The sequence below is a fragment of the Athene cunicularia genome (genome assembly GCF_003259725.1).
Source record: "Athene cunicularia isolate RWA chromosome 1 unlocalized genomic scaffold, athCun1 chr1_part1, whole genome shotgun sequence".
Classification (NCBI taxonomy): domain Eukaryota; kingdom Metazoa; phylum Chordata; class Aves; order Strigiformes; family Strigidae; genus Athene; species Athene cunicularia.
Window position 1 is genome coordinate 82,250,275 of NW_020799091.1, and position 22,102 is coordinate 82,272,376.

The 22,102-nt window shown below is 48.2% G+C and overlaps 1 protein-coding gene and 1 non-coding gene across 3 annotated transcripts; both read right to left on the reverse strand.

The window, feature by feature from the left end:
- Window positions 1-894: 894 nt before the first annotated feature.
- On the reverse strand, window positions 895-16,715 carry RS1 (retinoschisin 1). Of its 2 annotated transcripts, XM_026868421.1 has the most exons (6): window positions 16,610-16,715; window positions 8,417-8,442; window positions 8,012-8,117; window positions 2,695-2,836; window positions 2,353-2,548; window positions 895-1,214 (listed from the first exon to the last, which is right to left on the reverse strand). In XM_026868421.1, exons 1-6 carry the CDS (start codon window positions 16,659-16,661, stop codon window positions 1,062-1,064), a joined length of 675 nt encoding a protein of 224 aa, XP_026724222.1. In that variant the 5' UTR covers window positions 16,662-16,715; the 3' UTR covers window positions 895-1,061. The 2 variants fall into 2 exon arrangements, with proteins under 2 accessions (XP_026724222.1, XP_026724228.1); XM_026868427.1 differs by lacking the exons at window positions 8,012-8,117; window positions 8,417-8,442 and having other exon boundaries at window positions 16,610-16,714.
- A 5,243-nt stretch (window positions 16,716-21,958) lies between these two features.
- Window positions 21,959-22,031, reverse strand: TRNAV-UAC. The gene has a single exon. It is a non-coding gene; the product is annotated as a tRNA-Val (tRNA).
- Between the last annotated feature and the right edge of the window lie 71 nt (window positions 22,032-22,102).

The following is a 22,102-nucleotide window of genomic DNA, read 5'->3' on the forward strand; positions in this document are numbered from 1 at the left end:
TAAAAAATAGGGAAAAGTCCTCCAATGCCTGCCAGGTTTGTGCCACAGATGTATGGGGCAAACAGTAGCTGCCACTCCAGAGCTCCCACAACCCTCCCACATGGGAGCTGTGGGGGCTGCTGTTCCCACCTGGAGTGTGCTGAGCATCAGCTCCTGAGCAGAGGCAGGGACATGGGCCACAGCATCCGGGTGGTCACCCCAGGGAGATGGATGCATCATCAGAGCCTCCACATGCCCCCAAATCCTCAGGCACTCGGCACCCACTGGGGATCAGGCCATGGAGATTAAGGCAGTTAATGAGAGCGAGTCCCTGTTCCTGTGCCTAAATGCCCACAGGGAGCAAAGCACCCTGGGCTCCCCAGGATATGTCAGTGCAGAACCAGAGAGGATATGGAGAGGGTTGAGCCCTGCCCCACCAATGCCTGTCCCAAAAACAGCCACGGCAGCTCAGGCCAGAGCGGACCTGATACGAGGGGATATGGGGTAGTTTGAGAGTGTGAGATACAGATGAGGCCCCTTATACTTGGGACAGGCCAGATCTGGCCCCAGTCCTGTCTCAGAGATGGCAGAGACCAGCAGGAGGAGGATGAGGGAAAGCAGGGTGAGACGTCTGGCCCTGTGCACTCCCTGGCCCTGCTGGGGCAGTGGGGGGGTTGCCCGGGCTTGGGGACAAACAAACAAGGACAGACCTGCCCTCCCCAAGAGAGTCCGAGCGCTGCCTCTCTACCCTATCTACACCTACATTGGCCTCCACATCATGCCAACATGATGATTTCCCCAACCTAACACCCAAGGCCAGAAGCACCACATCTCACAGGACCAAAGCCGCAGCCATGAACCCTCCCACCTTCCCCAATGTGTTCCCCGTAAACACCCACCAGCTTCACAGCAGGCTTTAACTTTATCACCAGGCATGGTGTGAAGCAATGTTTTATTCAAGAGAGCCCTTCCCTTTGCAGGCTGGGCATTTACAACACAGGACCGCAGCTACAGCTGTCATTGGTGGTGAGGAGGTGCAGCTGCCAGGCAGACACCTACACATCTACCCCAGGAGAAAGCGCTCAGCCGCACCTTCCCAGGCACTCAAGGAGCTCCATGCGGATGGCGATGCGCACGTGCCAGCCCAGTGGGATGAGGCGGATGTAGCGGGCCACGATGGGAGGCCGTAGCAGGTTCTGTACTGAGGAGGAGCGGTCCGAGTTGCCGTAGAAAACCTGGGGACAGAAATGTGGGCAGGTGGTTAGAGGACTACAAATCCTGCCCCATGAGTTTAGGTGCCTGTGTGGAACAGACAGAGAGAGGGGGAGGGAGCCCCCTCCTCCACCCTCAAAATAAGACTTTAAAAATAGCCAGACACAGACAATTTTTGTCACAGTGACTGCATTTTCTAAGTCACTTTCCCCCCACATTGTTCCTGTACTTTTTATGTATAGACTAGACTTAATCTTGACCATTCTCTCCCATTTGCCTTCCTACAGCAAGGCACCACATTTTCAGAGTGAGCATGGTTGACCTTGGCTGTTTGCAGGTCATGATCTGGGCTCCCAGACAGGCTGATATAGACAAAAAAACATATCTGGGGGCCCTTTCCCCACTGCATGGCCATGCTGCCATGTCTCCTGCTGCCATAACCTGCTTTTCAGGGAAAGTTCAGCACCTCCCCAGGGTTGCAGGAACCAGTACTTCAGCAAAGCCACAAGAGCCTCCCATGCTGGGATGGGGCCATCCCCGCAGGGGGACACTGAGGACGCCTGGGAGGCAGCAGCTGTGGCATCCCCCAGGCCATCTGAGCTGCACAGGGACCACAAGCACCACTGTAAGGTCTCCCCAGTGCAATTTTTCACTTCAAACCAACTACTAAGAAGTACAACATGAGAACGGTTTGGTGGGTTGTGATTTAACTATTTGCAGATTTTCTCTCGGGTTTTCTGCATCATCATCATGCATTGGCCCTTACGGCCTTACGGCAAAAGAAGGAGCCCCCATTTTGCAGTGTCCAGATATGGCTGAGGTTGTGTGGCTGCAGCTGAGAAAAGGGTTTTATCATGGAGGTGCTGCCTCCCCTGCAATGCCAGTTAATGCCTCCAAACTTAATCTGGACCCCACTATCATCATTAGAAAACGTAAAAAATTTATTTTGTCCTTTGACCGGGCAGTGTGCCACTCAGTCTCACTACCAGAGGGATGCCCCACTCTGTGGGGCCCCTGGACACGGGATGAGAACTGGGCCCCATCCACCCTGCTGCTCCCACAGGACCTCCCTCTTGGGACCTTCCCTTCTGAGACCTGATGCATCTATGTCACCAAAGATGCCACCCCTCCACCAGTGGCCGAAGCGCAGAGTCCACCAACCCGGTTATTCCCAGTTTGATCCTTGTAGTAAACCCAGTTGAGGTTTTCATCGGTGCGGTACTGCATGCTGTACTTGGTCATCCACTCGTCGGCATCGCAGCGCCCTTGTGTGAGGATCCCCGAGATCACCTTCACCTCCTTCAGGTCGATCTGCAGCCACTGCCCATTGTCCTGGTACTTGGAGAGCCATGCGCACCTGGAGGGACACCACCGGTCCCACTATGTCCTCCACTGCTGCCCTCCTGGGCAGACCCTCCTGCCCCCATGCTGCCAGGGGTCCCTGGGCTCCCACACCCACTCACCCACCCACAGGATCCCTCAGGGAGGCATTTTTGGACTCACCCAAAGCCTTGGCCGTTGAGGCGAGCCTTGTTGGCTGTCCAGGAGGAATACCAGCCTGTGTACTGCTCAGGGTTGGAGCAGCTTATCTGGTCAGGGGTGACAGCACCAGACTCAAAGCCCAGGGGCTTGTGGTAGGGGCACTCTGCAGAACAAGGCAAAAAATACCTTAAGGGACATGAGTGGCTTTGTTTCCTGAGTGTGTTTGCACACTTGTTGACACACCCCTGTGGTTCCACTGCTCCCTCTCCTCCTGGCCAGGATACTGGGGATGCTCTTAAACCCAGGCCACATCTCCTGCAGTATTTGCTGCCCAGGGTCCATGGGGGTCTTCATTCATAACTCTTATCTTGTGTATTTCTAACGCCTCTCTCTCCCTCTCTAACTTACTAAACCTGCAACATTTTGGGGGGAAGGTTTTATTTGGATGTTGCAGTCTGAATCTCCTTGCAAAAATGTGGAAGTAGATGCAGACTGGATCCATCAGCCTGGATCCAGCCTCCAGACTGTTAGCCTCTGGTCCTTGAGAAATGCCTGTCATGGCTTTTCTTGCTGGGCTTTATCTCCTTCTATTCCTCCATTCACTGTCTTGATTTATGGCTATGCCTGCATAGCAAAATTGCTGAGTCTGATCTGACATCCCTCCACAAGCACCCTCAGATCTTCTGCTATGGGGACTGTCTTTGTCTCTGAAGATGGTCTTGTCTTGTGGAAAACCTGTGGCTACTCTGGTGTCAGTGAAGTGTAATGCTTGGCCCTGCTGAAGGCTCAGGGTCCTCCATCTGAGATTTTGACTTTAGTTGTTCAGGCTACAAACCTGACCCCACAGATGTCTTCTGCAATAGCAAGTTCAGCAAGACTTGTTGGGGTTGTTCAACAACCCCCTGCATGGCTACAGGCTTGGGGAGGTGTGGCTGGAGAGCTGTCTGGAAGAGAAGGATCTGGGGGTTCTAATTGACAAGCAACTGAACATGAGCCAGCAGTGTGCCCAGGTGGCCAAGAAAGCCAACAGCATCCTGGCCTGTATTAGAAATAGTGTGACCAGCAGAAGTAAGGGGGTGACAGCCCCCTGTACTCTGCACTGGTGAGGCCACACCTGGAGTATTGTGTCCAGTTTTGGGCACCTCAATACAAGAGAGATATCGAGGTGCTGGAGCGAGTGAAGAGTGGGGCAATGAATCTGGTGAAGGGCCTGGAGAACAAATCCTGTGAGGAACATTGAAGGAGCTGGGACTGTTCAGTCTGAGGAAGAGAAGGCTGAGGGGAGACCTCATCACTCTCTACAGCTACCTGAAAGGACATTGTAGAGAGGTTGGTGCTGGTCTCTTCTCACAGGTGATTAGTGACAGAACAAGGGGGAATGGCTTTAAACTGCAAGAGGGGAGGTTCAGACTGGACATTAGAAAAAAAAAAATTCACAGAAAGAGTGGTCAGCCAGTGGAATAGGCTGCCCAGGGAAGTGGTGGAGTCACCATCCCTGGATGTGTTTAAGGGTCGTTTAGATGAGATGTTGGTGGATATGGTGTAGGAGAGAACTTGTAGAGTAGGGCTGATGGTTGGACTCGATGATCCCAGGGGTCTTTCCAACCTGAATGATTCTGTGATTCTAAGACTCCCACTGGCTGCAAAACCACTAGGGGCAGAAGTACTCATTCATCATTAAAACTTTCTATGGTGGGTGGGGAGCACCTGCATGCTACCTGGACCTAGTTGTGGGGTTTTTTGTTGTGCTAATATTTTATGCAATTATATTATCACCATATATCTAGATACACATAAAGAAGGTGCTCACAAGCCTCACATGGGGATTACCTGGACAAACATCTATATCATGGGCAGCATTTTCTAATTTTGCAGCCTGTGGAACTGGTGTGGTGCCCCTGAGAGTAGCTCTGTCACATTTTCCAGTTTACCGTAGTTCGTTTCATGGATTTTTGGCAATAAAGGAGCAAATGAAGTTCTGCGCTGCTTCGCTTGTGGGTAGGACATTTCCTCTCCTTAACCATGCCTGATCGACAAGCGTGGTGCCTCATGTTAAAAAATGACTAACACATTGGGGAGCATCAGCAGGCACCCAGGGCCTGGCATGACCATGGCCTCCCTGATGCAACACCCCAACAATGTGGCCACACAGTCAATGCTCATTAGCAAGCTCCACTAGGTCGATATCATGTGCATCAATATCTCATTAGCATATCTTGCTCAGTCGGTATCTCATTAACAATTTTTTTTCCCCATGAAAACACATAGCTGCTGTCCCGCCTTCCTCCAGGCACGGAAACTTCATGCTTTTCCACCACGTTAAAACCCTTCCTCCCTTTGTGCCGGAGGGTGCGTGGTCTGGGGTGGCCCTGCATGTTTACTACTCAGCAGGCTTATCTCGAACACCACATAGCTTTACTTTTAGCAACACTAATCCACAGACCGTGCAACCCTAATGCAATTAGCAGGTCACCTTCTGGCATGTCCAGCTGCGCCACGCTCAGGGACTCGCAAAACAGATGCCCGGTGCCCACCCAGCCAAACTAGCTAAGCCATTTAACACCCTTAGTGCCGACCTGGAGAAAAGTCATGCAGTAGTTGCAAGGTCGGTTGCTCCCCTCTGGCTGTGCCAGAGGCAGCTCTGCAACACCTCAGCATGCCTGCTCTGCAAACCGTCCACAGGCAGTAGGGTCACTGGGCCACACTGCCATGCTGGGCTAGGCTGGGCAAGGAGAGTGCAAAGCCCCCCTGCCTGGGGAGAGAGACAGCTGGGAGATATGCTAACTGCATTCATTATTCAGGAGAACAGCCTTCACTAAAGGAATACACCTTCACTACTCAGCAACATAATGCTAATACCTGAAAGCACCCCTCACACCTAGCCTGGCCAGGAAACCTAGAGTTGGTCCTCTCACACGTGTCCCTCAGCTATGGATGGATCAACCAAACCTGACGTGTCTCCTTTCTCTCCCTTTCCTCTCGAGGGGCAATGGTTTTAAATGGAAAGAGGGTAGGTTTAGACTAGACATATGGAAGAGATTTTTTGCAGTGCAGATGGTGAGCCACTGGAGCAGGTTGCCCAGAGAAGTTGTGGACGCCCCACCGTTGGAAGTGTTCAAGGCCAGATTGGACAGGGCTTTAAGCAACCTGGTATAGTGAAAGATAACCTTGCCCATGGCAGGAGAGTTGGACTAGATGATCATCAAAGGTCCCTTCCAACCTAAACCATGCTGAGATTCTGTGATTCCGTGACTGGTGCAAGCAACAGCAGGGTGGCAAGGCTTCAGATGGAGAACTGTACACTACTAAGGTTAAACAGCAAAAAAACATGCAGTAGGACCAGGCTGATGTTCCAGGCACAGGTGCCAGTAGGGATCCACCATGTGAAGAAGGAGTTCCCAAGGGGCTGGTCTGGAATCTCTGCTGGGCCAGCTGTGATTCAGCATTGCCATAAGGCTCTGTGGTATATGTGAGTGTGCTGGTGCTGCTCCTTGCATATGACACCAGGGCTACAGGAAGCAGGGGGTCCTACATGGTGACCTGCAGTGTTGGTAACCTCCATTTGTCCAAAATACAGTTTACTGTAGCTCCATGAAAAGGGATACAGTTACAGGTAGAGGATATGCAGGTGTAGAGAGGCACCTTCTGAATGGAGAAAGACTCAGACAAGGGTGCAAGGGCTTCAGGGACGTGACCATCACAAGTGGGCTTCATGATGATGTTGTGACAAAGAAGAGTTGTGGTGGTCAGCCCTTTGAAAGGGAGTGGTGACCTCAGGCAGGCCCATGCCAGCTCCAACTCATATTTGGGGTAGTGCATATAGGTTTCTTTCATAAGAGGCTGGAGGAAACCATCACAACAACAGATATAAAGTGTCATTTCTGAAACTCCTATAAGTGATTCTTCTGCATCACAGGGCTGTCTCCAGGAAATGCCACTTTCCTCCTCATACCAGCCCCAGCACGCAGCCCTGTGGTGGTACTGGCTGCAGACACTGGAAGGACATAACCTGAGAAGCCATGACCCTTTACTGGGGATGTTTGGGGCCACTCTGCCCCCAGTGAGACACCACCTATGCACAGTGGATGAATCCTGCTTGTAGTTTCTCTGGGCAGGGAAGAAGCCTGTGGGCAATGTTCAAGCTGGACAAACCCCAGGTGACATGGCCTCCACAGGAGCTGGGTGCATGGAGGGAGAGTTCAGGGGAAGCAGATGGCCTGGCAAGGATGACTGGAAAGCTTCTGAGCTTGTCAGCTCCCTCACTCCGTGGGAGGCAAACCTTCAGGTCCAACACAAGTGTGGGATAGAAATGCCTGGGTTTTCCCCCTCTCATTTCTGTTTGCATATGCCTGCAAGCTCTGTCATGTTTTTTTGTCAATACACATTTTTATTTGCTTTTTAGCCCATCCTGGCTTCCACTCAGAGCTCTTCCAGGGTAACTCATTTAACCTCTTCCTCCTTCAGGGCAGACATGACAAATGCCAAGCACTGGGGTGACCATTTCCCCTGTGTATCTCCCCTGGGGAACCCCAGGGGCAGCAAAACATACCTCAAGTTGTTGCACAGCCTCTTACAGGAGCTGGAAAGAGATGGTTGCTAGTGGGCATGAGGCAGGCTCCACTTCTAGCACCCAGCTCCAGAGGGGGTGGACACCTCTGAACATCTGTGTGACAGAGGCCTGAGCAAGAGTACAGCTTCTGTGGGACACATGAGCTAAACCTGAGGATCATCTGGGTACTGATAAAGCCTTGCTGGGTAACACATCAGGCAAAATGTGGCAGTTGCAGGCAATAATAAGGAAAGATCTCAGTCAGAAACCTCTAAAACATGATCTGTGAGGAATGGCTGAAGGAGCTGGGCTGGGGCAGCCCAGAGAAAACACATCTGTGGTCTTTTTAAATATATGCTGCAGAGAGAGAGAATAAACAAGTTTTTCCTGACCCCTGGAAAGAGGAGAAGACGTTGCAGGGTAAACTGTAGCAAGGGAAAACGAGTCTAAATGGTACAAAAGGTTTCCTAGAGCAAATCCTGCACACAAGGGTAGCTGCCCCAGGCAGTTTCTGGGAGCACCAGCACCAAGGGCTGTAGGGACAGGGCAGGCAAGCACCACCCTGGGTGACCTCCCGATGCCCAGGCACAGCCCCTGCTGCTGCTGCCCCTCTGCCTGACCGTGCAGGGTCACCCCACACCTCCCACGGGTGCAGCTCCCCTGGCCCCACTGGCAGCTGGGTTTGGAACAAGTACTGCCATCAGGTGCCGCCTCTGCAATGCAGGGTGCAATGGGGAAGCTGCTGAAGATCACCAGACAAACATGGCTAAAAGCACACTGGCCCATTACCTGGCATGCACATTAAGGTGTTAGTCCTGCTGGACCACACCGAGTTAGGACCTCCTTGACAATCACATTTGCAAGCCTTGCTGTGCCACAGTTCCAGTCTCTCATCCTAAAGGGAAGGCAAAAAAAAAGTAATAATCAACACAGTCATCAACAATGGTGACACGAGGCTAAATCTGAGTCCTGAAGCTTAGACAGACACACATCCTGCCCAGGCTGCTGCACCTTCTCTGAGCCCCTTTCTTCATGACAGCCTGGCGATGACTCCCCCTAGGATTCAGAGGTCAGACCATGTGCCTGGGCTTGGAGGCCCAGATGCCATCCCTCCTTCTTCCCTAAGGCACCAGAGACAGGCAGTGCTGGCCACCCAGCATTTACCCAGCAGCCAAATGAGCCATAGAGACTTACCTCTCCCGGGGAGAGGGCCATCACAGCTGGGGCAGGGGGCATGGAGGGAAGAAGAGAGAAAGAGATCAGAAATGAAGATGCTGTAAGCAAATGTCAGGAAAGGCAATGAACATTTACTCCTGATCTGGGGACAGATAAATCAAGCAAGGACTGATGAAATTACTGTGTTTCCTCAAGCTGGTTTCCAGGGGAAAGCAAGAGGATATGGGCAGGAACTGTGTGCGCCTGTGTCAGTGCTACTTCTCCGCTACATTTTCTATCCAAAGCCTTTGACATCTCCTCTTTCTGATCAGATATGCCTATAACATCCAGAGGAGAAAGGTATGCCAGCCCCCTTGGCCTCTGCTTTATAGCTAATTTCACCTCTATCCCCTTTTGCTGTCTTCCTGCTCCACAGTTTCCCTTTCCCATTTTGCCCTTAAAACATATGAGCTGATGAACTCCAAGGGTGAAATCCCAGCCTGGCACCACGGCAAATCCCTGGTGCTATTGGAGGAGATGGGACACCCTGTGAGGTGCTTGGCCTGAGATCAGCCCCTCTGGATGGAATGAAGGAAAACAAAATGCAAATAGGTCTTCCCAATCCATCTGACCTACAAGACTCTCTTTTTTTACTTTCTTAGAGAAAACCAGTTGTTGTGGCCATAGAGAAAGAGCTGCTATTTTTGTAACACCTAACTTGTTTAATCTCCTGCCTGTCACTGAGCAATGGCTTTTTTTATGAACCCTTTCCTTGCTGAAAGGGGTCTCCCACTTCACAGTGAAGGCCAAAGCAGACTATGTTAATACCATTTGGACTGGCAGAACAGTGCCCACACAACTATGAAAACAAAATATTTTTTTTAAAAAAAGTCCCATGACTGCTGATAACTCATCACTACAAGTCAAATGTCAAATATCATGTTTTCAATGCCAAGTGGGAATCTGCAAGCCACTAAGGACTGAACTACCAAGCAGGTTAAAAACGTGCATACAGGAGCCATGAGAAACCTGCCATCTCCAAACAGAGGTTTTGTGAATATGAAAAGAGGATCTTTTCACCAAATGAAATAGACTCTGAATTATTCACTGAAATCTAGTTATGATTTATTCATTCATACACTGTCACTTTGCTGAGCCTAGGAAGCTCCGTCTAATGCTGGGGATTTACATCTTGCATTTCTATAGCAAGTTTCATCTCAAAAGACTGTGCAATTATGATCAGCTGAAATATAAACTATATACAAAGCTCTGTTTATTACTGAAATGCAACTGTTTCTTGGCTGTGACACTGAGCCTGAATGTATCTAGAGTCTGAAAGAAAGACCTCAGCAAAGAACAAAATGATAAAGCCATTTTTTAAAAAATCCTTTCTTTAGCACAGAGATAGTCTCCTTTGTTTCAGTGTCCCAGGGCAGCATTTCTGGCACTGGGAACTTAGCGCATTAACCCAAGGCATCAGCCCTGGCAGAAGAAGCAAAGATCAGTCTCCAATAAAAAGCTGTGTTTTAGTCAGGCCCAAGAGGGAGGCAGGGGGGCACCCAGACCCCATCAAGCTCAGCAGGAAAATATGGGTGCACATCTCTGGACCTGGCCTCTTGGAAAGCACAGGCTCGGGGCCATGCACATCATGCTCCACCTTTCCCAGCACATAGGTTACCCAGTTTAGCCCCATGACTCCATTGTGCAATGAGAAAATCAAGGCAGAGGTTCAAGCCCAGGGCCACATAGTGCATTGCCACCTCCGTGCTGTGCCACACAGGGCAAAGCACGTCAACTTAAACGAGCATGAAGGTGATTTAAGTTAATGCTTCCTGTCATCAGAGCAATATGATACAAACCCGGACTTTATCACCTATGAAAGCTGTAGCATCTTTGCCAATAAAAGCAATGCAGTGCCTCTCCTGACTGCTTGATGCTCTGTTTGATGCCAGTGCTGGAATGTCACTGTCACTGGGGGCATGGGAGCCAGGCAGCAGGCATCTCTCCTGCCCCTCCAGCCCATGGTGTGGTGGCCTTTCCCAGCAGGATGGGCTCCCTGCTCCAGGAACACCAGCTGGAAGGGCTACCTTCATTGCCTAGGGATTTGGGAGGCTGGCTCCCCAGCCAGCATAGCCCACCATGCACCCCCACTGCCCAGCGATCACTGAGCAGGTCTGAGCTCCTTCAGCCTGTAGGTGTCCAAGTTTCATTCAGAGATGTGCACTCACTATGTGTTTCTTAACCTCTTTATTTTCATCTTTAGAAGACTGTTTTTTTGTGGAAAAAACTTTTGTGGGTTGTTTCCTTGACTTGACAAGTGAAGCCATGCAAAGGTGAAAGCAAAGGTGCCTTCAGTATGTGCCTTGCCTTGGCTCCCCTACAGCGTCCGAGATACCTTTAGGGTCTACAGAGAAATCTGGTAAACAAACTAGCAAATGAATATACTTTGATAAGGATAAAATATTTCATTATATGTGCGTCGGGTCCATATGCCCAGCACGAGGAAGATTGTATTGTAGTGAGGCCTACTCTTGTTGCCTGCGGTGAGGGAAGGGGATGTGAATTACCAGGCTGATGCAGGGTACTGCTTTGGGTCCAGGCTGAGTCCTTCAGGAGGGCTCCTGAGTCCCTGCCTGGATATCTGAGAGTCAAGATCAAAATTTGGCATGTCACTGACACATACTCCTGGATATCCAATGACTGTGAGTGAAGCAACCGGAAAAAAATTGAATAGTTTTCAGGTGGGTGGGTGTATGGTAGAACAGCTCAGCCACCAGGAATAAACCCTCCTACCTTGGTTGCCCTGGAGTTGCTTCAGTGGCTGCACCCAGCCAGTGACACCTGCTCCTGAACACAAGAGCAGCTTTTAGGGTTTTTAGTTTCACTGGGCACATCACTGTAAACCAAGAAAGGGTGTGAATTTCAAGCACAAAAGCCCTTTTTTCAATGCAATATGTTACTGGGACAACCCTGCAACATGCAGTGGTGCAAAGGCAGTGCCAGGGCAGGGTGCCAGTGTGCTGCCCCTCTGGCTGCCCCCGTTGGGCTGGGGTCCTCCACCCCTCGCTACATGACTCGCTGGTTTAAACATCTCAAATAAGAGGTCAACTCTGTCTTTCTGATCTATAAACGGTTAACTGCTAAGGGCTCACTCCCACAGGCAGCTCAACCATCTGAACACCGGCAGCCTGCGGCACAGGGGAGCGACAGGCTGGACTTGTAGTAAGCACAGCAGTGGATGGGCCAAACACCCTGCCTGGGAAGCACGGCCTGATAACCCTTGGTGCTGGGAGAGGAAAGGAGACAAAAAGATGCCCTTGCCTGCAGTTGGCCAGAAAAAGTAGTAATTGATATATTGGTGTGTTTACAGCTGTGACAGGCCCTGTCCTACAAAGGAAATGAAGAGGAAATCTGCCTGCCAATAGTCTGAAAATGTGATGGCCAGCATGCTTTTACAGCGAGCATGTTTGCCTTCAAGGAAGGTTACAAAGATAATTGGTAATTGTAGGTCAGACAGAACGAATTGCTGCAATTCATGGGAGAGTCGTAAGTCCTGCATGGCCACTGGGAGCTGTTGTTTTAAAAGTATATTACTGAGAAAAATCCCAAAACATTAAAAAGGAAAGAGCCCTATTTACAGCCCCCACAGTGCCCCAGGACATTCAGCAAACCATCAGTTCAGTGAAATAAATTATTATCTGTGCGTGTTTGTGAGAGGCGGAGAGACATGTCATGTGCCTTTCCTGTCTCTTCATCCCACCCTGCAGCATGGCCATGTCCAATGCACCACCATGCACAAATACCACCCCATAGTGCAGGATTTGGGGGCCGGGGCTTGGGCAAGCACCACAAGATGATTTTGTGCCTGAGTGCCTGTTTTGGTGGGGCTTGGCTGGAGCATGGGCCCTGGGACGGCCCCACTTGGCACCTGCTGGTGAGCAGGATGAAGGGGAGAGAGATCCCAGGGACTAGGACAGGTTTGGGAGGGAAGGAAAAGGTCTGGCAGAGGCAGTCCTGGGATGCCAGGATTGGGGGGGGATAGGTTTCCTGAGTGGAAGTGGGATAAAAGAGCAGCCATAACATGGGGCTAGCTGGGGAAAAGAATGGCCAAGCAGTAACAAGGATGCTCAGCTGCTGGCATTTTAATGACAGGAACAGATAACTGTTCGTCTCAGAAAATTAGTGGTCATTAAAAACGTGGTTAAACAAGAGAAAGAAAGGAGGAAGCTGAGTGTGGGCAGAAGTAACACTGCCAAAGGCTGTGCACATTTCAATAAGTTTAACTATGAGAGATCATATTGAATATGCTGACCATAGAGCCACAACAGCAAGCTGTTTTTTTTTCATTGTGGATAGAATTAGTGACGGATGCACAAGCATGAGAAAGCACATTATAAAATAAAAGATACATAAAATACAACACAGAATAAATGTCAGTCACTCAATTGGCCAGAATAAGTCCGCATAAACCTGGTCATTGTAGGCAAAGTATGTGGAAAATGTTAATGATTTTGTTTGTTTATTGACTTTAAGATTTAGGTGGCCTAGAAGCTTCGGCTGGAAAATAGTTTTACCTCTCATCTCTGCAAGCAACATCTCAGTTTAACAGAGCTCAGAGAGACAAGCAAAATTATTTTCTCTCCACTTCTCCCAGTGGAGAGCACTCCTTTCATCATGCAATGCTTTCCCGGCATGGTGGCTCCTGCTGCATAGCTAGTCAACTGCTTCCCTTCTGCACATGTGGGCCATGGGGCAGGGGAAAGGAAAACAGCTTAAAACCCAGAAAAACGTGACTGGAGCCCCCAAAAAGCTGTCACAGAAATGAATTATGAGACTGGAATGAAAAGCACGGGATTCATCACGTTTTCTGAAAGGCACTCCATTGCAAATCCCTGTTTTCCTTGAGCACCACGTTAGAGAACATCAGGAAGCAGAGTTAGTTAAGGCAGTCTGTAAGCAACACAGAGGGTCGAGACACTGAAAAAAAGCATTGCGGTACCTCTGTGCCCATCAGGTGCTAGTTTGTGGGTTGCTGTATTATTAACACAGGCTATTTTTACATTCCAGCCCTGGAAATCGTGCCAGCCGAGCGAGGTGACTCACATCAGGCTGCAGCAGCCTCAGTAGCAAGGTGTATTTGGGGAAGCTGCCACATCCCAGGCCACTGTTGCATGTGGCATTTTCCTCTCTCCTTGCCCCTGAGCCAGTGGTGATGGCCCCAGGGTCCCTGCTGCAGCTGTGGCCTGTCCCCAAGTCTCCTCAGCAGCCGTAAGCCCCTTGCCCAGTCACTTCTTGGTTGCTTTTGATGTTTTCTCCCCAGGGCTTTTTCCGTGGCCATGCTAAGCAGGCTTCATGGGACTGTGTGGTGTTGCCCAAACAGTGCCTTTATTTCTAAAAATTGCAGGCCTTAAGTGGTCCCTGGGAGCTTTGCTGGCAGGCAGAGACCCCCAGGGCATATGCAGATCTGTCCACCAAAAGATTTTGGGAGCCAGGCTGGCCTGGTGAAAGCAGGGCATTCATTCAGGGGCCCTCACCACCTAAAGCAGCACTGGGCCAAATGCTCAGCCTGTTTCCCCTGCAGATAATATTCTGGCCCTGGCACCCACCCCCGGAGGGCACCATCACCCTGGTACACATCAGCCTGTGAGGGCTCATCTCTACTGATCACTGACAGGCATGGTCAGAAACAGAGACAGAAGGCAAGAGGACCAGCACCAGCATGTGGAGGGGAGAAGGGATCATACTTCATGTTAAGATCCTCTCTTGTGCTTTAATACGGCTGCTGTTTTCCTCATTCGTTTTGTGGGGATTTTTCAGGGGTTTACTATTTTCATTTCCATTTAATTTTCTTTATTTGAATTATATTTATTTGGTTTCCATTTTCACTCATTTGTATTGTGTCTTGTTTGATATTTACTGGTATTTATTTGAAAGTGATAAAAAACCATAATTAAATAATGACAATTATACCTATTTAATTAATTTCTCTTTTATGCTTCTGTCTCCATAATGTTTCCACAATTTTTTTTTGTTGTGAAAATATTTGGAAATAACTTAAATAATTTGAAAAAATCAACATTTTCCCCTTTTCTTCTGAAGAGATGTATAATTATCTTTTTTTCCAAAGTGCTCCTTTGAAAATTTTTGGCAATTTCTGATCTTACTAACATGTTTGTTCCTTCCTGCTTAGAGCTATGGAGAACACTGCCTGCATAGTAATTTCATTAGATGTATCGATTATGCCAAAGGGTGCCACTAAAGATGTTATTTACTGTGATCCGAAGGCGGGTTTGGGCCTTTGATTTTCTTTTATTTTTTTTTCAGAGCTGCAAAAAACAGAGAGGGGAAAAAAAGAAATCCACTCTTTTAAACTGCTAAGATGTGCTTATTGCCCGACGTGCAGTGAGCACGGATGGAGTAATGCGGCACAGGCATGTCACATTCAATGTGTTAAAAGCATATTCATGTCAATCCGGGGCTCGGGGTGCTCCCCCTCACCATATGGAGGGGACCCGGCAGCTGCTGCAGCTCTTGTCGCAGGAGCCCGCCTGCTGCACCATATGCCTCTGCTGCTGCTGCGGTGGTGTCCCCGGCAAACACAAGCCCAGCCAAGGCGCGGGGGCTGGGGGTGCTCCTCTAAGCCACTTGCTCTGCCAGAGAAGATAAGCTAAGGAGCTTATCACGGCATCAGTGCACGTGGCTCAGAGGACTGACCTAGCAGCACCTTCTGCATGGTGGGAGAGGCAGGACTGTGAGGGGGACCTGGGCAAAGGGTCACTGATCACTCTTTATCCATAAGAGGACACTTGGACCACAAATCAGAGAAAACCAGTAAATTAAGAAAATAAATTAAATACCAAAGGAGTGATGCCTGGAAAGTGATCCTGCAAGTAATTTTTCACTGCAAGCTCTCCTAAAATATCCTGATGTGTGGGTGTCTATTAAAAGCAAGCTGTGTCTGGGATTCAGAGCAAGGTATGAACTCATTCCAAGGACTAATTGCAGTTATGCCACCCATTGGGAAAAAAATGCTGGAATCTGGGTAAAAAAAAACCTTCCAAGAAGCAAAGGCACCAGTAACCTTCCAATGCGAAATAAAGAAGAGCAAAGAGATAAGGTATGAGGAGAACACGCAAATATTTGCTGGAAGATTAAAAGGATGACCTATTAATTAGACAGAGTGGGGTACAGCCAAGCATAACAGGATGAAATGGCTAGCTGACGAACACTTTCCTGTCCATGAAATTTGGTAGACCAAAATATTCAGTGGAAACAGACAAGGATAGAAAAAGCTAGACAAAGAAAAACACTGAGAATTTAACATCCAGGGGGGGGAAAAGCTGGACTGTCTGATAAATCTGTCCCAAACTCTATCAGATCAAACTCTATTCACAGGTTAACATTGGTAGATACTATTCAGCACTTAGCAAGAGCAACCTTAGCCTTGTTTAAGATGATAGCAGCTTTGCCACTGGCTTTGATGAAGCCAGAAGTTCAAACACAATCCAGAAAAATGATCTCCTCATTCCACAGCTGGGTTAATTAAAATGAAAGGAGACTACGACCCTGAATTTTCTGGTTTCATCTAGCTACTGGTTACCTGCTATCATTGCGACTTTTCTGAAAAGTAAATTTGAGAAAGCCTCAAGATTGATAAATACTTTTCCCATTTTCTTGACTAATGAGGCAAGAGTTAAATTGTTTTTTGTTCTTAAAGTGTCTTTGGAACTCTTTTCCAGGCCAAAATACCTGAAAGATCCTTTAAAAGAAGGCAGATCTCCATCAGCAATGTCTTGCTGATGGAGAAAATGATCAGTTTTTGATTAATCAAGAGTTTTGATTAATGAAGGACCAGTCTTTCATGTTACACTGTACCTCATTTTTCAAATCAGCATTATTATTTACTCACTGGCTCAGCTGCACTACAATTTTCTTTGCAAATTCATATTTTGACAAATTATATGGCAATTTTTTTACACTGCAATTATTTTGTGAAACAGAGTTTTACTGCTGAATATTCATAGAGCTGTAAGAATGCTGCTCACTCATGTACATAAATTACACATCTCCTCCACAATTTTGCCTTTCCCCAAATTATTATGCTTCCATGAGAACATAGAGAAGAGCTTGCTTTGTACCCCACAGCCCCCTGGCAGAAGAAAGAAGCTTGGATGAAACAAGAAATACAAAGAGGAACATCTGAAAGTGCCTCTCAGGAGGCAAAGTGCGTACCTTTGTACCAGAAAAGAAGAGACAGCAGGACGCTTCCCATCTTGAACCGCATCTTTTCCTTCCTCTTTTGGGAATAGCTCCTTAGCGTGCTGCTTGGATTGCTGGGAAGGCATGAGATTAATTTAAGCATTGCCTAAGCACCTTACTCTCCTCCATCCTTGTGATGTTATCAAGCACCATCAAGCCAACCACACAATTATTACTGTCAAGCTCCATCCTGGAGGATGTGTAACAATTTTTACCAAAATTACCAGAAAAGGTAAAAAGTACAGAGGTATTGAGTGCAAACCTGATTGTGTATGGAGATATATGTCCAAATAAACAAGGATATACCTACCTAGAAACCACATAGAAATGAGGATGTCTAATGCTTAAAAAACACATGTAGTATGTATTGTCTGTTGTATGTAGCATGTATTTATTATCTTCCACCCCAATTATTTACCTCTACACTACCAGTGCCTTTCCTAATAATAGCTGTGTGTAGAAATCTGCCCTGGCCTTACTGATCTTTCAGTCACCTAATTGGAAGCGGCTGAAAACTGCAATTACTATATCAACCAGAAATAGCACATTTCATTTGTTTACTTGCTGAGCTGTAAAAATCTCAAACCAAAAAAGTAAATCTCCCTTTGCTAACAGTTCTACCTATAGTATCCTCTCAATCAGTTTACATCAAAGAGAGAGTTATACATTCAGTTTTTAAATGACTGAAAGATTTGAGACGACTGCTAGTGATTCCCATGGATCTTGCACCCGTTCCTCCAATCTCTGTTAATTATGTGCAATTAGCAGTGAATTTTTAATGGAGGTTTTTGAAAGCAATTGCTTCAGAAGCAGCTTTCTTTGTTTCAGAAGATCTCAGATTTTATGCAGAGGGAATAGATTAAAGTGCTGCATAGATCACGTGGGCTGCTGTTGAATTAAGCTAGACCTGTCTCTAGTTTTCTGGTCTACATCCATTCAAAAAATGCTGCACAAACAAGGGCACTGACACTCATATGCAGCACCCCTCTCAGGGCAGAGAGAACCACCAGAAGGTCCAGCCAGGGGGCGAACAAACATGAGCTACACTGAGCATACCAGGGCAGCCTCTGGGCACCTGCCATGGTGCAGCATCTCACTCCAGGCTCTACACAGTATCCAGGCAAGTCTCGCTCTCTCCCTCTCTTTGCTGTTCGGTCTAAAATGATCTGCCACAGAGACAGAGATTTCCAGAACTGCTGAAGACACTTATATATCTATTCCCTCTCTGCACTGATGAACACTTGGTATCTAAATCCCAGGGGCCTGAAAATCCCATCTTAAATATCCGTAATTACCTTCATCCATGCATCTCTTGGAAAACCAGACCAGGGCTTCAGCCTCTTTCACCTTATGGTCTAATAAGCACAGGTTATAGGGAGGCAGAGCTGCTTACCCAGAAAAAAATCACCTACTGTATTTTTAAAAAGCAAAACCAAATTCTTCCCCATCACCCCAAGCAGTTTAAAATCAAATTGGTTTATAGTCAACTCCACCTTCAAATAGATGTTGATTTTGTGTAAGAAATGCAGTATCTCAGGGATCATGTTCAGAAATGTACAGTTATTATCAAAGAACATCTCATCTGAAGGGACACCCTCAAGACTAGAGTGGCTCCCCAGTTACAAAATTCCCTCCTCACAGAAAAAAGCCTTTGTTTAAAAATGTGTCTGTAGCATTAAAAAAACCCAATTGGTTCACATGAAGAGTAGAAGAGCTTTAAAGTGTCTGTATAAATACTATGCAGTTCAGACCCTCTGTGTCTAATGGTGTTAACGGTCCTTCATTTTAATAACTGTAAACAGCAAAACTGTGCTGCCACTGCAGACAACATTGCTAAATGAATCACGTAGTTAATTCTTAGCAAGAGTACAAATACTTCCAGGTACAGAAGACAGAACACATTTTAAAGCCAGTACACAATACAGCACCAGAAAGGACTACATTTGCCCTTTATAAAAAATAAAAATAAATTTTAAAAAGCATAAAGATTAGCCTGGCATTGATTATGGAACAAAACTGTGACTAGTACAAATGATCAAAAGTAGGGCAGTTTGGTGACATCCACACGGCTACATGAAACTGTGGGAACTGCCTGCGCAGGTTCACTCTTGTGGCCACATATCTTCTCTCATGTCCCATTGGCCTTAAGACATTTTAGTATGTTTTCATGGCCCTCAGATATCTTGATCTGTTTTCTTTCACCGGCTTGTGGGAAATAATAACACAAAGGCCACCCTGCACAATTGGGGGATGCTTTTAGTCCATGAAATTGAGAGTACATCTTGCATTTCCAGGGATTCAACATGAAGGCTCAGAGGTATGTAAGGGTGCAAAATCCCTGGGATGGCAGCAGGGGAAACAAAGCCGAGTGGAGGTTGTTTGACACCCTGCCCAGGGGTGCTCCCTGGCACATGTCCTTCCACAACTGAGTTAGCTGGCCTGAACCACAATTTTACCAGGAGTTTGCTAAGAATTAAACACCATGGATGAGCAGAGGCCAGTGCTCCAGTTCTTGCCTTGGCCTTGCTTTGTTATCAGATATAGATATAGCTCAGCATCATTTGAGAAGTCCCATGCCAGCATCTTATGCAGACAATGCTTTCTGCCTGTAGCTTTCTCCTTATGAGAAAAGGATTTCCTTCTGAGCAGGGCAGAGCTGTGCATCCACAAGCTCTCAAAACATATACATGGGCACAAAACCCTCCATGGCGCTTGACTGACCGGCAGAATGCGCATGCGCTCTCGGAGTGGAAGCAGGAAGCAAAAGCACTCACGTGTGAGAGGAAAGTGCAACTCCACAAAGCAATTTTGTGTTTCTCCCAAAGTAAGCGCCAGACAGCTACATCAGAATGGCACACACAGATACATGTGTCTAGGAGCTGAATGCACACAACGGCACAATGCCTCAGCACAAATGTATGACTGGCGCACTTTGGTTTTAGCACAGTTAGGGAACGTACAAAATACACATTTATACATCTATGTGTGAACCACAGGCATCTCTCAGAAGCAGGATACTGATGTTCTGAGAGAGCAAGACTGTCAACACTTTCAGAGCTTGAGTCAAACTGTCAGGAGCTGGATCCTCTTGAAATGGATGGAACTATGACGGTCTACACATGCTGAAGATCTGGCTCTTGAACTAAGATATACTTTCCACAAGACTGAAGTGTGATCTTAAGTCCTTTTCTGAAAAAGATTCTTTTTCCTAAATGTAAGAAATGCAGATAGTTACGTGGTGCTGGCCACCAGGATCAGGTCCACTCCCTGTAACACATGCACCTGGGGATTTGAGGTTGTTGTTGGCAGGGTAGGCACCATGGGATCACCATCCCTATTACATAGGAAGCACCTACATCAAAGGCTTGCATACCCTACATTAGGAGAAGTCTAGCTATAGCTGATTCAGCCTGAGCCTGCATGCTGGAAGCAGCCCATCTGTGGAAGACAGTTTACCCAAGAGGCAGGATACATTGCTTTGACTTCACCTCCCATGGGATGCACACACATCACTAACCAAGCTAAGCAGAGGAAAGCCAGACCTCTGTATGTCTGTGCCTTGTGGCTGCAGGATATGCAGGCCCTTAGTGTCATTACAGTGCTTAATGTTATGACCTTATCCTGCCAGGTCTCACTATGTGATATATGGGTGCTTTCTACCCAAAAGAGCTTTTGCAACCTGGCCCGGGTATTCCTTCATTGCATCGCAGTATCTAACTTCAGCTTGCCCATACCCCAGAGTGTTTCTTTAGTAAGAGCAAGCACTGATAAAGGTTAATGGTTTTCTTAAGATGATGATGATAAAGGTAAGTTTCTTAATAAGACCATGATTAAAGTAAGTTAAGCAAGTTTTTCTCTATCAACTTTAAGATAAGTAAATCACACTCTCCTGCTCTGACCCTCCTAAGAGACTCAAGAGCAAACTCCAGCTCAGCAGAGCTAAGGGACTCTCCTCCTCCTGCAGAGATGTCTTGGCCCCAGCACTCATTAGGACTCCCACGCACAGACAGATGCCATGGAAGCATCCATGCCCAGAGGCTACCCTTTTCTAAAGGCTTGCATGTGCAAAACGAGACAACATGTTATAACTCACAAGTTAAACTGCTCTGAGGCAAGCTGAGATTGGTTCTTTCTTTCTTTCCCAATTACTAAAAACGATATACAGAGTACAGGGGAAAACAAGGACAAAGTTAACTGTGCTTGTTAGCTGTGCACTGTGAAAAGCACTGACCTCCCCCCAGCACTCAAACACTTCTCCAAACACAGAGGTGAAAGCAACAGTGCTCCAGTCAGCCCCGGTGAGACCTCTCCTTGGGGATGTGTCAGGCTGCAGCCTTCACCACTGCCACGTAGGTGCCCGCATGCCCTTGGCCCTGCCTGGGAGGAGGCACAGGCCACTGCTTCTCCCTGCTGCCACCACGGCTGCCTCTGGTCTCAGCAATCCCCTTGGTTACCCAGCTGAGGGACCATAGTAAGGTGGGGATCCCTCACCTGTGCTGGCGGGGAAAGGCTGCTCTCTCTCGCAGGCGGCATTCAGCTGTGCTGAGGACAAAGCCTCTGACCCATGGCAGGGAGAGACCCTGTCTGCACCTCACCACAGCAGCCAGCCCAAGCCTAAGTTACACCTGGGGCCCAAAGGAAGACACACAATGGCCCCAAACGGCCCGTAGATCAAGCAGGCTTAAAAGGAGGGGCAACACTCTTTTATTAGGCTTCCAGCTGCCTGTCCCCCTGCCCAGGTGACCCACAGCTCAGCAAGGCCTCGTCACAGAGGCCCACAGCCCCTGCGCCACTGTGGGCCTCCCCTCCACACCCAAGGCTGGGGGGCTGCCGGCCACCATGAAATGGCACCCAGGGAGTGCAGTATGGTGAGCGGCCAGATTAAAAACTTGTAAATCCTGTCCTGCACTGCTGTGCTGGGCAGGCAGGTGGAGAGAGTGCCCACTGCTTCAGCACCTCAGAGAGCTGGCTCGAGCCAGCCCTCACTGAGTCTCTGCATTTTGTTTGACGTTATTGCAGAAACGGAGCTTTTTAGGGAAAAAAGCAAGGGCTGCAGGGACACTGTCTATAGTATGTTCATAGTCTGAAGAATGTGCTATTGCACAGGGCCCGTGGAAAGGATGCTGCCGGGCCAAGATTTCCTGCTGGAGGGGCTTTTCTGCTCTCCTTGCCCCACATCGCTCCTCCTCCGCCGCAGGCTGGCCCCGCACTTACTTTTAGTGTTTATAGGGCTGCCCGTCTTGGGGAGAAAAGCAGCAAACCGAGCCTCATGGAGAATGACGTAAGACTGAAAGTAAACACAAAAAACAACGCGGCCGCTGCTGGTTCCACTGGGGCTCGAACCCAGGACCTTCTGCGTGTAAAGCAGACGTGATAACCACTACACTATGGAACCGCCACGTTAGCCAGCCGCCGCGGCACCGCCCCTATCGACGAGACGGCGCGCGCCTCCCCCCGCGCGCCTCC